The 13,299-nt window shown below is 55.1% G+C and overlaps 1 protein-coding gene and 1 long non-coding RNA gene across 3 annotated transcripts in view; one reads left to right on the forward strand and one right to left on the reverse strand.

The window, feature by feature from the left end:
• Positions 1-7,009: 7,009 nt before the first annotated feature.
• LOC309612986 lies at positions 7,010-9,678 on the reverse strand. Its single transcript, XR_014235455.1, has 2 exons — positions 9,594-9,678; positions 7,010-7,474 (listed from the first exon to the last, which is right to left on the reverse strand). It is a non-coding gene; the product is annotated as an uncharacterized lncRNA (long non-coding RNA).
• PMEPA1 (prostate transmembrane protein, androgen induced 1) overlaps positions 9,324-13,299 on the forward strand; it is a 59,072-nt gene continuing 55,096 nt past the window's right edge. The window contains exon 1 of one of the 2 annotated variants that reach the window (XM_082359336.1): positions 9,324-9,440. Coding sequence is in view for 1 of the 2 variants with exons in the window: in XM_082359335.1 (XP_082215461.1) it covers positions 10,311-10,422 (112 nt within the window). In the remaining variant the exon portion in view is untranslated. Of the gene's footprint in view, positions 9,441-9,936; positions 10,423-13,299 lie in introns of those variants that run through there. The other variant, XM_082359335.1, reaches the window with a different exon arrangement.

Genomic DNA, 13,299 nt, shown 5'->3' on the forward strand with positions numbered 1-13,299 from the left:
CATGGGCAGTCACGTGGGACTCTGCTCTCAGAAGGGGCTCTGAACTCTGCTGTCACCACCTTGACATTCTTACTAACTTTTGAACCAGGAGTCCTACATTTTTAGTTTGCACTGGGCTCCACAAATGATGCAGCCGGTCTTGAATGGGAAGCCGTGATGTGTAGCTGGGTCCTCAATTTCTGAAGGGCTATTCTATGGAAACAGAAGCACATTTCTGGTGGCAAGAGCATGAAGTTATGGAAGTTATAGAGCAACTGGACCTCAGCTTGATGTAAGGAAGAACTTCCTGCCGGTGACAGTGCCTCCCAAAGAAAGACCAGCAGCCCGTTTGATGAGCGCCTGCTGTGTGCCAAGCATCTTCCCTGCATCATCTGACTCTTCACAATAACCCTGAGAGGAGGGACTGTTGTTATCCCCATTCTGCGGAGGAGGAAATGGAAGCCAGTTTTTATGGTCGAGGATCACTCAGCTGGTTAGCAGTGAAGCTGGGATTTGAATCCAGGTGTAAATGAGTCAGAGTTGGCATCCACCAGCAGAGTTTTCAGATATTCCAGTGAGGGCTGCACAACATCAGGGGCCAGTGGACGGGCTTTCAGCTTTGGGAGGTGCAGGACTTCAGGGCTCAAGGTGAGATTCTGGGATTTTAAACTCAGACAGGAGGCAAGGTAAAGAATGCCAGAGCACTCACCTGAGTGCCAGCCCTGAGGAGGCTGGTCTTCAGGTGCCTGGCCCCACCTGGGGGCTTCCTTCATGGTTAAACCAGGGGACAGAGACACTCAGGTGCTGGCAGGGACACTTGAGTAAAGGTAGGCATGTGTGATACAACAGGGAGGGGGTGGAGACTGTGGCGACTTTTGCTAAAAAGTTTAGAAAAATTGTAAACATTAGGCAGGCAAAACCTAAAACACTTCCGCAGGCTGCCCACAGGTCACCAGTTAGTGGTTGCTGGTTTAGGCTGCCAGCCCCATGAGGGCAGGGATGGATCTGTCATGCCCATCAGTGTACTCCTGGCCCAGCCCAGCACAGGGCCTGGCACGCCCCAGTGGCAGCCCCTCTGTTCACCCCTCTTTGACCTCTGCTACCCAGCAGAGCTGGGCAATGTGGTGGGTGGCAGGACCCCAGCTCACCTGGCTGTGCCACACCGACCTGATTCCTCCCTTTTCTCTGGATTCCCAGGAGCACAGGGCTGATTTACGAGAATTTTCTTACAAAAGAAAAACAAGTACTGGATAAATATTGGGATAAGGCAGTGGTTAAGACCAAGGCCTCTTGAATCTAACCCCACCACCTCCTAGCTACAGGATCTTGTAAAAGTTACCTGGCCTCCCTCCGCCTCGGTTTCCACATCTGTGAAATGGGAATAATAATGGTACTTAACCTGCTTGTTGTAACTCTTAAGTTAGGGAAGACTTGAATCTTGTGACTATTAAGTTCGATATGTCATCTTGTGACTATTAAATGAGGTAATACATGGCAAGTGCCCAGACGCCTTGCACACAATAGGGCGTTTAATCAATACTAGCTATTGTTCTTTATTGCACAAACAGCTACCATTTATCAAACCTACTACCTGGCAAGCCCTGCGCTAAAAATCGGTCTTTGAAATAATTACCTCACAAGTACATGTTGAACACGAACTATGGGGCAGACCCTTCACAAGGCACACGGTATCCCCGTCACTTACTCCCCTGGGAAGCTCACATCTTGGCAGAGGAGCAGAGTTAGCGCTAGAGAGCAGAGCAGGGTGGAGGTAACGGTAAGACACTTGCTGGTCGTTACACACGAGCGTGGATTCTCAGGGTGCCTCCCGTGGGTTCTACCTTATCCCACCAGGCCCTTCTTGGCACACAGTAGAGGCTAGCAAACATCAGTCCGATGAACGAATGCCACTGGATACTCACAACACGCTATACGGTACCTGCTGATACAAACAGGTGCGGTGAGGCTGAGCACCTGGTCCAGGACGCAGGAGGCGTGGAGGATGGCACCGCCGCACACCCTCCAGGGCAGAGGACTCTCTCCCCAAAAGGCGCAGCCGCCGCCGCCGCCGCCCCGCCCTTCCGCCACCATGTGGATTTAAAACCCACGGTGCCGCCGGGCTCCTGCCCCTCTTCTGCCATTGGGCGAAGCCGCCCGCACTTGTGTCCAATCGAATGGCTGCTCCCAGAATGCGAACTTGGGATTGGCTCTTCCGCTGTGTCATTTTGGGCTGCTTCTGACGTCAGTGGTGTCTGGCACCCCCGCCTCTTCCGCGTCTTGACTGAAGTTAAAGGAGCCGCAGGGGGGAAGGCGCGCGAGTTGCTTCAGAGACACCTTTAAGTAGCCTTTAATTTTTGTTTTTTTTTAAATTAACGTTCATTGTAAAAGCTACAACAAACAGTAAAAGAGAAATATAAGTTTCATTTAATCCATTACACAAAAACTAACCACTGTTAACATTTTGGCAGTTATCATTTCATTTTTTTTTCTAATAATATAATTTTATTTGTACAAAATTCGGATCCGTTCTGAAGCCTATTTTAAAATTTACTTCATGAAGGACTTCTCTCTGTATCGTCAAATAATCTTTGAAAACATGTTTTTAAATAGTTGCATTATCTTTGACCTTCTTTATTCAACCAATCCCCTATATTTTTCTTAATTGCATTGAATTTTGCTTTTCCAAATGAAAATAAATATTCTTGTCCTTAAAAATCAGTTCTCTGATTATTTCCTTAAAATATGTTGTAGAAATGGAACCAGAGGGTGAGGACACTCATCCTTTAAGGCACATTGCAAAATTGTCTTGCATTCATTCATTCAGCAGGTACATACTGAGCAATTATACCTGCCCGTTGCTGCTAGGAGCTGTGGATACAGCAAAGAATGAGACATGTGTAGCCCACGCCTCTTTCAAAAATGCTGCTCCAGTTTCATCACCTCTGAAGCCAGCTCTGTGTTCCCAAACCCCTTATCTGAGCCCAGGGCTCTCTGTGCAGAGAGGAAGAGGTTGTATCTCCAGCTCCGGCACAGGGACCGCAGAGAGAAGGCATAGAGCATATGCTGGGTGCCACACCCCTGGGGGGACTGTTGGGGTACCATGATGCCCCATTCCTCTGGATTCCAACAGTTCCTGTCTGGCATTCTGGAGGCCCTGGGGACATCTGAGCATCTGTTCCTGGGACTAAACACTGGGGACATGCAGGGCACAGTCCAGCAAGAGACACTGAACAAAGCAACTCACAAATTTATTTAAAAATTACGGTTTGGGCTAACTTCTCCAAAGGAAAGGAGAGGATTTCTAGGGTTCATTTGTGTTTTGTATGGAACACGGAGCTCCTGCAGCACAGAGCATGCAGTAATAACAATAATGAACTTTTTGCAAGAGCTTCTTCCTAGCCAGCCCCTATGCTACCTGCCTTACAGGAGTATTCTTATTTAATCCTCCCAATAGCACTCTAAGTTCCTTGATGATCTCCATTTTAAAGATGATGAAACTGAGGCCTGGAGTCATTATGTAAGTTTCCCAATCAAGGCCATGCAGTTAGAAGTGGTGGCCTATACTTGTGTGAGGTTTTGGCATGCAGAATTCAGCGTTTGGGAAATGAATCACTGAATGATTGAGCCCCCAGAGGGTAAACTTTACAAAGGCAGAGGCTGGCTTGCCACGGCTGCAGTGTGGAACAGTCTGTGTGTGCCAGGTATGGTGCCCGTCGCTGGCCCAGCCCAGCCAGGCGGACGCAGCCCTCCCTGCACCCTCTGCGACTAGCCTGGCCTGTAACCTCATAGCCACCTCCTTCTTCACCAGCCCCCCTAATCCCAGCAGCAGAGTGCCACTGCCCAGCCTGGCACAAGTGCCTTTTATGCCACCAAGTATCACAGTTTTACATTATTACTCACTCCTGACAACAGTAAAATGTATCGTTCATGAGAACAGAGACACAGAACATTTCTGCCCCAGTATTTCTGGTCCATGAAATCAGCTTGAATGACAAATAGTTCTTTCTGGAAGTGTTTCAGACATGAGCTGAACATCTGGAATCTTCCAAACCCCTCTCAGGCTCAGCCTGTGGCAGGAAAGTCTGTATCCTAAGCTACTTAAGGTAACCAAAGAGCCTGCAGGGCCTGCGCCGGGAGTCAGGAGCAGGATGCTGGCTCAGCTTGGCCTTTCTCCAGCACCTTGACCTTGGCCAAGTCATGTCCCTGCCTGGGCCTCAGTTTACCCATCTGTCAGAAGACAGGATTTAGCTGAAATGCTTCCTTCCGTCCTTTCCTTCGGTCCACCCCTCATCTCCCTGCCTTGGTCTCAAAACCCCGTCTTCTCTGTAGAAACCACTTCCCTGATGGAAATGAGAAACTACACAGGAGAGAAGGAGGTGACTCCTCGGTGGCGTCTGTGACCAGTTTAGCAGGGCTCCTTTGCTTGTTGCTGGAGAGCTCAACCATGTGACACGTGTCCAGGAGCTGAGCTCCTGCGTCAGCACCTAAACACACACAACACAACCAGCAAAACACACAACACACACACCCCACACCCCCCCACAGCACGAGTGTGTCTCAGGATACAGCCCACACACGTGCAACACATATATGCACACATACACACACACACACACACACACACTCCTCGCATCTTTGTGGTTACGGCTTCTGGATCTGGTTCTGGTACGAGGCAAGCACTTGTTCTTGGTAGGCACTGCCCAGGTCTCTGGCTTCTGGACACTTAGAAGCTTGTCATTAGGTGGGCACAAGGAGACCGGAAGTGGAGCGAGTGAGCCAGCCAGGAAGACAGAACCGTCAGCCAGTCAGGAAGGTGGCCCCAAGTGTGACTTATCTGTTTACATGTGCAAGTGCCACTCATTTACTCCACGGAGGTTTGCCAAGTGCCCGCTGCATGCCAGGCCCTGCTCGGTGCACTCACCAGGGACGCGTGGGGGACAAGCCAGACTGTCCTGCCCCCGTGGGGTTACCACTCAAGTGGAGACAGACGGTGAACACGCAGACACGTGTCTGATGCTGCTGGTCACTGTGTCGAGGCCTTGAAACGCTCTCCCCACCCCACCCTATGAAATCCTGTTCCTGCCCCGCTGAGGGGCAGAGGACACGTGGCTTCCGCGAGGTGATGCCGCCTGCCAAGGTCATCTACGGGCAGCAGGCGCCCGGAGGTGCCTCTCCGAGTTTGGTCCTCACCCTCTCCCCTCCCTGCGGAGGTCAGCTACTCTTAGTCTTCGAAGGTGAGCTTTTACAGACGGAAATCACCAAGCAGCGGGGCAAATGGGGGAGCTGGGGAACCTCCATGGAGCCCAGGACCAGCGGGAAAGGCAAGGCGGACCCAGGCAGAGGTAGTGAGGATGGTGCAGGGGGGCAGAGACACCATTTGCGGAGGTCAAGCCCGCGGGCTCGGGGGCTCTGCATTCACATCCTGCACCGCCTCGTTCATGGGTTCCGGAGCCTCAGTGTCCCCATCTGTCCAATGGAAACGCTATTAGCTTGTACCTCACAGGGCTGACGTGGGGATCCAATGAGCTGAGCCCTGGCTCCTTATGGGATCCCGATGCATATGTGTTGAATGATTAAATGTACAAATATGAAGTGGCTAGAACAGGGCCTGGCACACAGGCAGTGTCCAATAAACATTAGCTCTTACTAGTGTTTAAAAAGCAAAACAAGACAAAAATAATAATAAAGACACAAAGTCCAAAGATGCTAACTTGGGCAGATCAACAGGCCCATGAAACCACCAGTAGCACTGCGGGGTGGAGGAGCCGGGGGAAAAAGTGACTCAGCCGGAAGGGGTTTCCAAAAGTGGTGAGTCGGGAGAAGAAGTGGTTAAACCACTTCAGGCCACCAGAGACTGTTTCTGAAAAGGCAGCTCTGTCCCGCAGGCCTGGGGATGGCATGAGGTGAGGGGGCAGGGCTGGACCTCAGAGGCCGGGGTCTGCTTTGTCCCCACTGGCCGCTGTCAAAGCAGGCCCCAGCGAGCACAGTCAGGACACGGCCAGCCATCCTCGACCACAACCAAAACCCACGCTGGTTTCCCTGGTCCCTGACTCGCTGCCGACGAGGGCCTGGAACCTGAGCGGGACCATCTGCAGGATTTGCAGGGCCCATGGTTCAAAAATTATTAATTATGAAGAATTTCAAGATGGTGACAATAGAACATCAAACCAAGCAAGGGGCCCTTCGGAGCCTGGGGCCTTGTCATCTGCCTGGGCTGCACACCCGTGAAGCCGGCCGGCAGTGCAGCCCAGACGGCAGGCCCTGGCAGGAGCAAGGCCTCCTTACGGGGCTGGACCGCAAGGTTTCTATCTAAAGATCCCCCTGTGGCAGATCCAACCCCTGCTCAGGGCAGACAGCCGCATGTGCTGTCTGGAGGCCCAGAAAGGCCTGTGCCAGCGGTCGTCTGGGGACACACACCCATTTCACAATCCCACGACCTGTAACCGGGTTGGGAAATGTATTCCAAGTCCCAGATTTCCTTTAGTTCCTCTTCCACCAAGGGCTCTGGCCTGGGCATGTGCTGCCCCCAGCCTGGGGCTCCCTCCCTGCCTGTCCCACCTCCCCAGAGAGGCCACCTGACCCCTTGGGCTCCAGCTGCATCCAGGCCGGGTCCCTTTGTTTCTTTCCAACTCTTGTCCCTCTGAAACCATCGCTTGGACTTACATGTTTACACATCTGTTGTCTGTCTCACCCGCAAGAATCCGAGCCCCAGGAGGGCCCTAGGAGGATGCTCAGTAAATACGAGTTGAATGAAACACCACCTCCTCGGAGTGGGCTGCCTTGATCAGCAACCCAACCTCTAGCTCATCATTACCGTGTCTGAAGTAACCCGTAGTTTAGCTACAGGTTTTCAGGCCTGTCTCTAGTCTCTCCTGACCCCCACGATGTCACAGGAGGGTGGGGAGTTTATTTTGGTTGCTGCCCTGTGTCTAGTACCCAGCACAGAGCCTGGCACTGAATAGAGGCACAACATTTACTGAGCGAAGGAAGGAAATGTCTTTCCCTGACTTTCGGTCTCCTTCCCACAGACTCAGGCTGGCCCAGCAGAGGTGGGCCGCCTCCCAGTACCCGCACTGCCAACAGAGTGAGCTCTCCCATCTCAGCCCACATCACCTCTTCCCGTGCCCAGCCTGACAGCGCGCTCTGTCCCCCATCACTGCGTTCCCAGCACCACATAGGGTCATGCCTGGCGCACATAGGGTTGCCAGATTTAGCAAATAAAACACAAGACATCAAGTTAAAATGAAATTTCAGGTAAGCAACACATAAATTTCCAGTATAAGTATGTCTCAAATACTGCACAAGATACACTTATACTAAAAACTGTTCATGGTTTATCTGACATTCACATTTATCTGGCAGCCCTAGGCACACGTGAAGCCTCCCATGAGTGTGTGTGTATGCTTCTTCCAAAGCATCTTTGTCCTTTCCTGCTACCCACTCAGCCAGGGGCCCTGTCATTGCGGGAAGGCTTTCCAGTTGTCAATATCCTCGTCTGCAAAAGAGAAAACAACATAAATGCCAGAGCCTCCCCACCTGGGGTTCCATGAGGATTAAATAGCATAACTGCTAACATATATTCAGCCCTCTTCTTATGCACTTCCAAGGCACTGCCCCCCTCACCCCCTCACAATCACCCCAGGCAAAGTCACCTTTACATCCCCACTTTGAAGAGGAGGAAACTGAGGTCAGAGAGGTGAAGATACTCAACAAGGTCACATGATTGTGTCCCACTCATCTTTGGAGATGCAGTTGCCACCACCATACTGAGACCCTGCATTAGGCCTCCAGGCAGAACTAACTTTGGAGCCAGGACGGAGACCACTAACTAGTCCCAGGTGTTACCATCAAAACAGTGGGGTCACATTGTAGGTGCTCATTAAATGTGACCAGTGCTGTCGTTCCAGACGGATGAACCAGAGGTCAATGTAGTGGGTTTGCTTTTTAATCCACTGAATTAACTGGTTATTTTTGCCTGCTGGCAGTTTAACCTGAATTGTGTAAAATGCTGCCTCATTTCCAAAACAATCAGCGGTGTGTGATTCTTGCTGCCAGACAGGCCAGATCAGCTGCAAGAGAATTCAGGAGCGCGGGGGCTGCCCCTGGCCTCACTGAATTCCTGACGCTCAGGGCTAGCTAGAGCTCAGTGAAAGTCTGTTGACTGAATGAATGAAGGAATGGCTGAAATGAGGGGCAAGGCTGGTGGTCTCCTTTGGGACATGAGTGGGATTCAAGGTCATCCCCAGGCCCTGATAACAATTTCAGGGACCCCCAAGGCATGTTCATGACTCTCCAGCTTTTCCTCCAAGCTGCTGAGGTCCAATTGCAGCCAGACCTCCCCTGTTCCTTCCTTGGACCTGCTGGTGAGACTGACCCCTCCTTAAGGTAGGGGCTGAGACTGTCCAGCCCATGGCAGGGGCGCCCTCCCCCGTAGGCCCTGAGTGCTTCCCCCCTTCCTGGCCCCTGGGCTTGGCTCCCTCACCAGTCAATCACTCCTGAGCTTGAACCCTCTAGAAAAAGTTCCTGGGCCTGCCCTCCTAAGAAAGCAAGAGGCATCACTGTGCCCCGTTGGGGAAGAGACCTCACCACTTCTTGGGCTGGCTTTCAGTGAGTTCTGCAAGATACAGCTCTGGTTCCAGTCTATTAAAAGGAAATGCCAATAACTTTTAAAACCTACCCCTCCCCAATGCAAAAGTAGTCTCTGCTCATTAGGAAAACTCCAGGCATTACAGGGATATGTGGATATTTAAAGAACTAAAAATATTTGGGCGGCGGACGGGGTGGGGAGCTGACCTGGGTTCAGCTTAGACTCCTCCATTGTGTGACCCTAAGCAAGTGACCCCCCCACCCCCGCCATCTTCCGTGTCTGTAAAATGGGGATAATAATATTCCTGCCCCTCAGAGTAGGTGTCAGATTGCGTTCATGTTGGTAAGTTTCTGGCGCACGGTAAATAAGTACTTGTTAAATAAATGGAGATTTCGGGCAGGGTCTAGGAGAGGACACACCGAATTGCTGAGAGGATGTGGAGATGGGCCAGGGAGGGGGCCTCTTACGTAATATTTTAATATCTTTTTAATTCCAGGAGAATGTGTTCTTGCAGCACTTCTGTAATTAAAACTTGAAATAAAAGTACACCCCCGCACTTCCTCCCCCGTCTTTAGAACTCCCGAGCCGTGCCCCTTCCCCGCCCCCCCCCCCCAGCCGGTGGCCCCTCGGGCAGCAGACGTTGGGTGTGGATTGCCCCGGGCCCCGCCGGCTGGGAAGTTGCGAGTCCCGGACACGTATTTACACGACAAGGGCTCCCGGGCGTTTCTCGGAGCTGTCCGGGGCGTGCCTACGCGAGTTCCAGTTTTCCCCAGTCTACCTCCTCTCGGTCGGGTTAAAGTGCGCGGGGGGCGCAGTGGGCTTGGGGCCTCCTGGGGCTGCAGATCTGGAGTCGGGGAGCTTACTGCAAAATCAGGTAATGGGTAACCTGGAGGGCTGCCCCCTTCCCTTAATTTCCCCTGCCCCGAGTCCCAGGGACATCGTGCTTCTCTGGGGGGGGGGGCAAGCTTCCCCCCCCCCCACAAAGCCTCGGTCGAGGACCCCGGGGGCCGGGTTGGGAGGAACGCACCCGCAATGGCTGGGACCCAATCCCGCTGCCCAGGGCCTGGTCTGCGCCGGGCAGAGCTTCCTAACTGACCCCCGTAGGGGAGGGGACGCTGTGCCCTTCCTCCGCCGCGCGGGTCCCGGGTCTACGCGGGCCGCCTTGCTCTGGCCCTTTAAGAGCCCGCCCCCTTCCCCGTCACCCCGCCCCGCGGCCCGGGGAAGGGGTGCGGGGGAACCTCGGCAGGGATTGGCGCAGCGCGCGCCCCCTCCCCGGCCCCCGCGCGGTGGGAACCGGCAGCCCCGTCTAGCGCTGACGTCAGACCGTCTGCCTGCCTCCGACCGCGGTCTCGGAGCGAAACCCGATCTCCTTGGACTTGAATGAGGAGGAGGCGGCGGCGGCGGCGGCGGAGGTGCTCGGCTGGGGGAAGCCAGCAGCGGAGGCTCAGCCCCGGCGGCAGCGCGCGCCCCGGCTGCCAGCCCATTTCCCGGACGCCACCCGCGGGCACTGCCGACGCCCCCGGGGCTGCGGAGGGGCAGCCGGGGGGCGCAGGGGAGCGCGGCCCCGAGCACTGAGTCCCGCGGCGCCCCGGGAACTTGGCGGCGCCCCGAGCCCGGCGAGCCGGGGCGCGCCTTCCCCGCCGCGCGCCTCCTGCATGCGGGGCCCGAGCGCCGGGCGCCGGCCGGACCCCCCCCCGGCCGCCCCCGAGCCCTCTGCGCCCCGCGCCGCGCCGCCGCGCCGTCCATGCACCGCTTGATGGGGGTCAACAGCACCGCCGCCGCCGCCGCCGCCGGGCAGCCCAATGTCTCCTGCACGTGCAACTGCAAACGCTCTTTGTTCCAGAGCATGGAGATCAGTGAGTGACCCCGCGCCCCCCTCCCCGGAGGCCCCGTCAGGCTCGGACCCCGAGTCGAGGCGCAAATGCGGGCGGGGGCCTGGGCCGTGCGCGCCCCCTCGGGCCGTGCGCCCCGCGCCCCGGCTGCGCCCGCCGCGCCCAGGGCGCGCCCTCCCGGCTCGCGGCAGCTGGCGGCCGGCCCGGCTTTGTCCCGCGGCGCTGCGAGCCTGGCACGGCCCCCGCTGCCCGTGCCCCGCCCGCCGGGACTCGGACCCGGGGCCGAGCTGCTCAGAGGGCGGCGGGGCGCCCGGCGCGGGAGGGCTGGGGCGGGTGGATCCGTGAAGTTTCCATTTTATTTCCCTGAAGGGCAGTCGCGATGGAGCAATTAGGCCGGCTCTTTATCAACTTTGGCTTGGGGGCAGGGGGGTGTCAGGCGTGTGAGACACTGTCTGGCCTGCGCGGTGCCTGGGGCTCCGGGTGTGTGTGGCTCTGTGACTCTCGGTCTGTGTGAGTGGGTTTCCGTACGTCTGTGGAGTGTGCGTGTCTGTGTGTCTCGGTCTAGGTCTCGGCGTCCCTCTCTGTATGTCTGTGTGTCTGGCTCGCGGGCTGCCCCGGGAATGTGTGCGCCCGAGTCTTCCTGGGTCTCTGGGTCTCTCTGTGTCCGGGTCTGGGTGCCCCTCTTGAGTGTGTGCATCTCCCTGGGGGTCTGGGGACCATTTGTGTCCAGGTGTCTGAATCCAGGGCTCAGCGCTGGCGGGTCTGGCGAACGTGGATCCTGAGTGTGTGTCATTGTGTGATTGTCTGTGTCCCCGACACACCTATAAATAGCCTCTGTCTGGACAGTTTGGCTCAGTCTGGCTGGGACGGTGGTTACAAATGAGTCAAAGTTTGGGGCTGTCTGTATTTGGGACTGCCTTGCTCTGAAAGGGGGAGGTGGACCAAGGGTGGGGAGGGGAGGGTTTGAAGCTTGGCGCTGACTCGCCCTGTGCTCGGAGAAGTTGAGACAAATAAGCCTGGACGTCCGTCACACGTAGCCCACCCAGGTGGACCTTGGGGTGGATGGGCATTTGACTGGCACCCCCCAGGGGACTGCCTTCTAGCCTATACCCCCTCCCCCCGCCCACCCTTTGGAGACCCCTTGTCTCTCTGAGCTTCAGTGTCCCCATGGTCTCCCCTAATCTCCCCAGGCGAGGGTGGCACACAGCCCTTCCCTGCTGGGGCCAGCCTTCTTCCATCTGGGACCAGGAGTCCAGAGACAGCCGCCACCGAGTGAGGGCAGTCACTGGGTGACTCATAAGCCAGTTTCCGCAGGCGGCTGCCACAGTTTTCGACCCCTGAGCCTGTACAGTGAGGCGCAAGAGGTAAAAATAACCCATGACCGGCCCTGCTGGGGCAGGCTGGCTGGCGTTGGTGGTGGGTCCTTCCATCTGCCGGTCCCCACTCCCTCCAGTCGTGGAATTGAAAGCCTTGGTCTCCCTCACCACCAACCCCCCCCCCCCCCCGCCCCCAGCTGCCTCTTGCCAGGCCAGCGAGATGCCAGGAGAACCTGCCCAGAGCCAGCGTTTGCGGAATTGAGTTGCATTAAACCAGATTGCTTCCCAAAGGCCCTTTGTGAACTCCGGAGGCTAATGAAATGCAGGAGGATATTATTAAAATATGTTCGCACATGTTTGGAGAGTCTCGCTGGTGCTAAGTGGATTGGTGCTCAAGTACTCTCTATGCCTTATTCTCCCCCTCCTGTAAAACTGCCTTAGGGAGCTCCCCGCACCCCACCCGGGTCCACATTGTCAGGTTGAACTTATCCATTATGAGGGCTGGGCATGGCCGGACGTTCTGCTCTTCCTCCTTTGTGTTCAGGACTTTTTTAAGAAATTCATTTTTATTTCTGTGCCTTCTTGGGCTAATCAGCCCTGACAATATTTTGACCGACACCAAGAGGCCGTTAAGTCCGATGCCTGTTTTGACCGGTGTGCTTCGGCATCTGAGTGGGGCCCTTGAGGTTATTAGTGCCTGGAACCCTGGCCTGCTCCAGCTGGCCCATTAGTCATCCTGCTCAGTGTATTTTTTACACACGGCCCTCTACTCCCTGGAAAAAAGCCCAGGGCAGGGAGGGAAGCGGTCTTTAAAGCGCAGGTATAATGTAACAGTTTGTGGCGAATGCTAATCAGATTTCCCAGAAACAGTCTGATGAGGACGCTTTAAAGGCCTGGAGTTTCTTTATACAAAAATAAGGACGGAAGGAGGGAAGGGAAAATGGAAGGAGGAAAAGAAACGGACAGTGGTCGCTGTGCATTTCTCATGATCTGAGCTGGGGGTTCAAGTAGAACGTTGAAGTTGGATTTGGAGTTGGGCTTCAGGGCAGTGTTCAGGGGGCTCCTCTTTTAGAAAAGAAGAGATTGCCCTTGGTAGGTCCGTTAAGCCCCCTGGGCCTCAGTTTCCTCATCTGAAAAACGAGACCATGATGGTTGAAATAAAAAACTCTACCGTCTTTCAAGATGAGACCTCGCTCTCTCCAAAGTCTGGCTGGAGGCATCAGTGCCGGAACTGGCTCCCTGCCCCTCGAATAGTGCTGGGTCCTTGGTGTGGTCTTCAGTGGCCCCAAATATCAGACCTGGGTGGACCCTTGGCAAACTCGGGGTTCACGCCCTCGATTTATAGATGAGGGGAAGTGGCAATGGAAAGCTTTGTCCCAGGTCCCCAAGCCATGCTAGACTCAGACCCAGGGTTATTTCTCATGGAACGCACACACCATCTTGAAAATGGACCAGGGGCCCCAGAGTAGGTCCACCTTGAACTTGGGGGCTGGAGGAAATCAGCAGCATTCTCCTTTGCACCCGGAAGAATGGGAACTGGGTTGGCCCTGAGGAAGCCAGATATCTGGGATGGTCTTGACTTTGA

The sequence above is a fragment of the Balaenoptera borealis genome (assembly GCF_965194805.1).
Source record: "Balaenoptera borealis genome assembly, chromosome: 16".
Classification (NCBI taxonomy): Eukaryota; Metazoa; Chordata; class Mammalia; order Artiodactyla; family Balaenopteridae; genus Balaenoptera; species Balaenoptera borealis.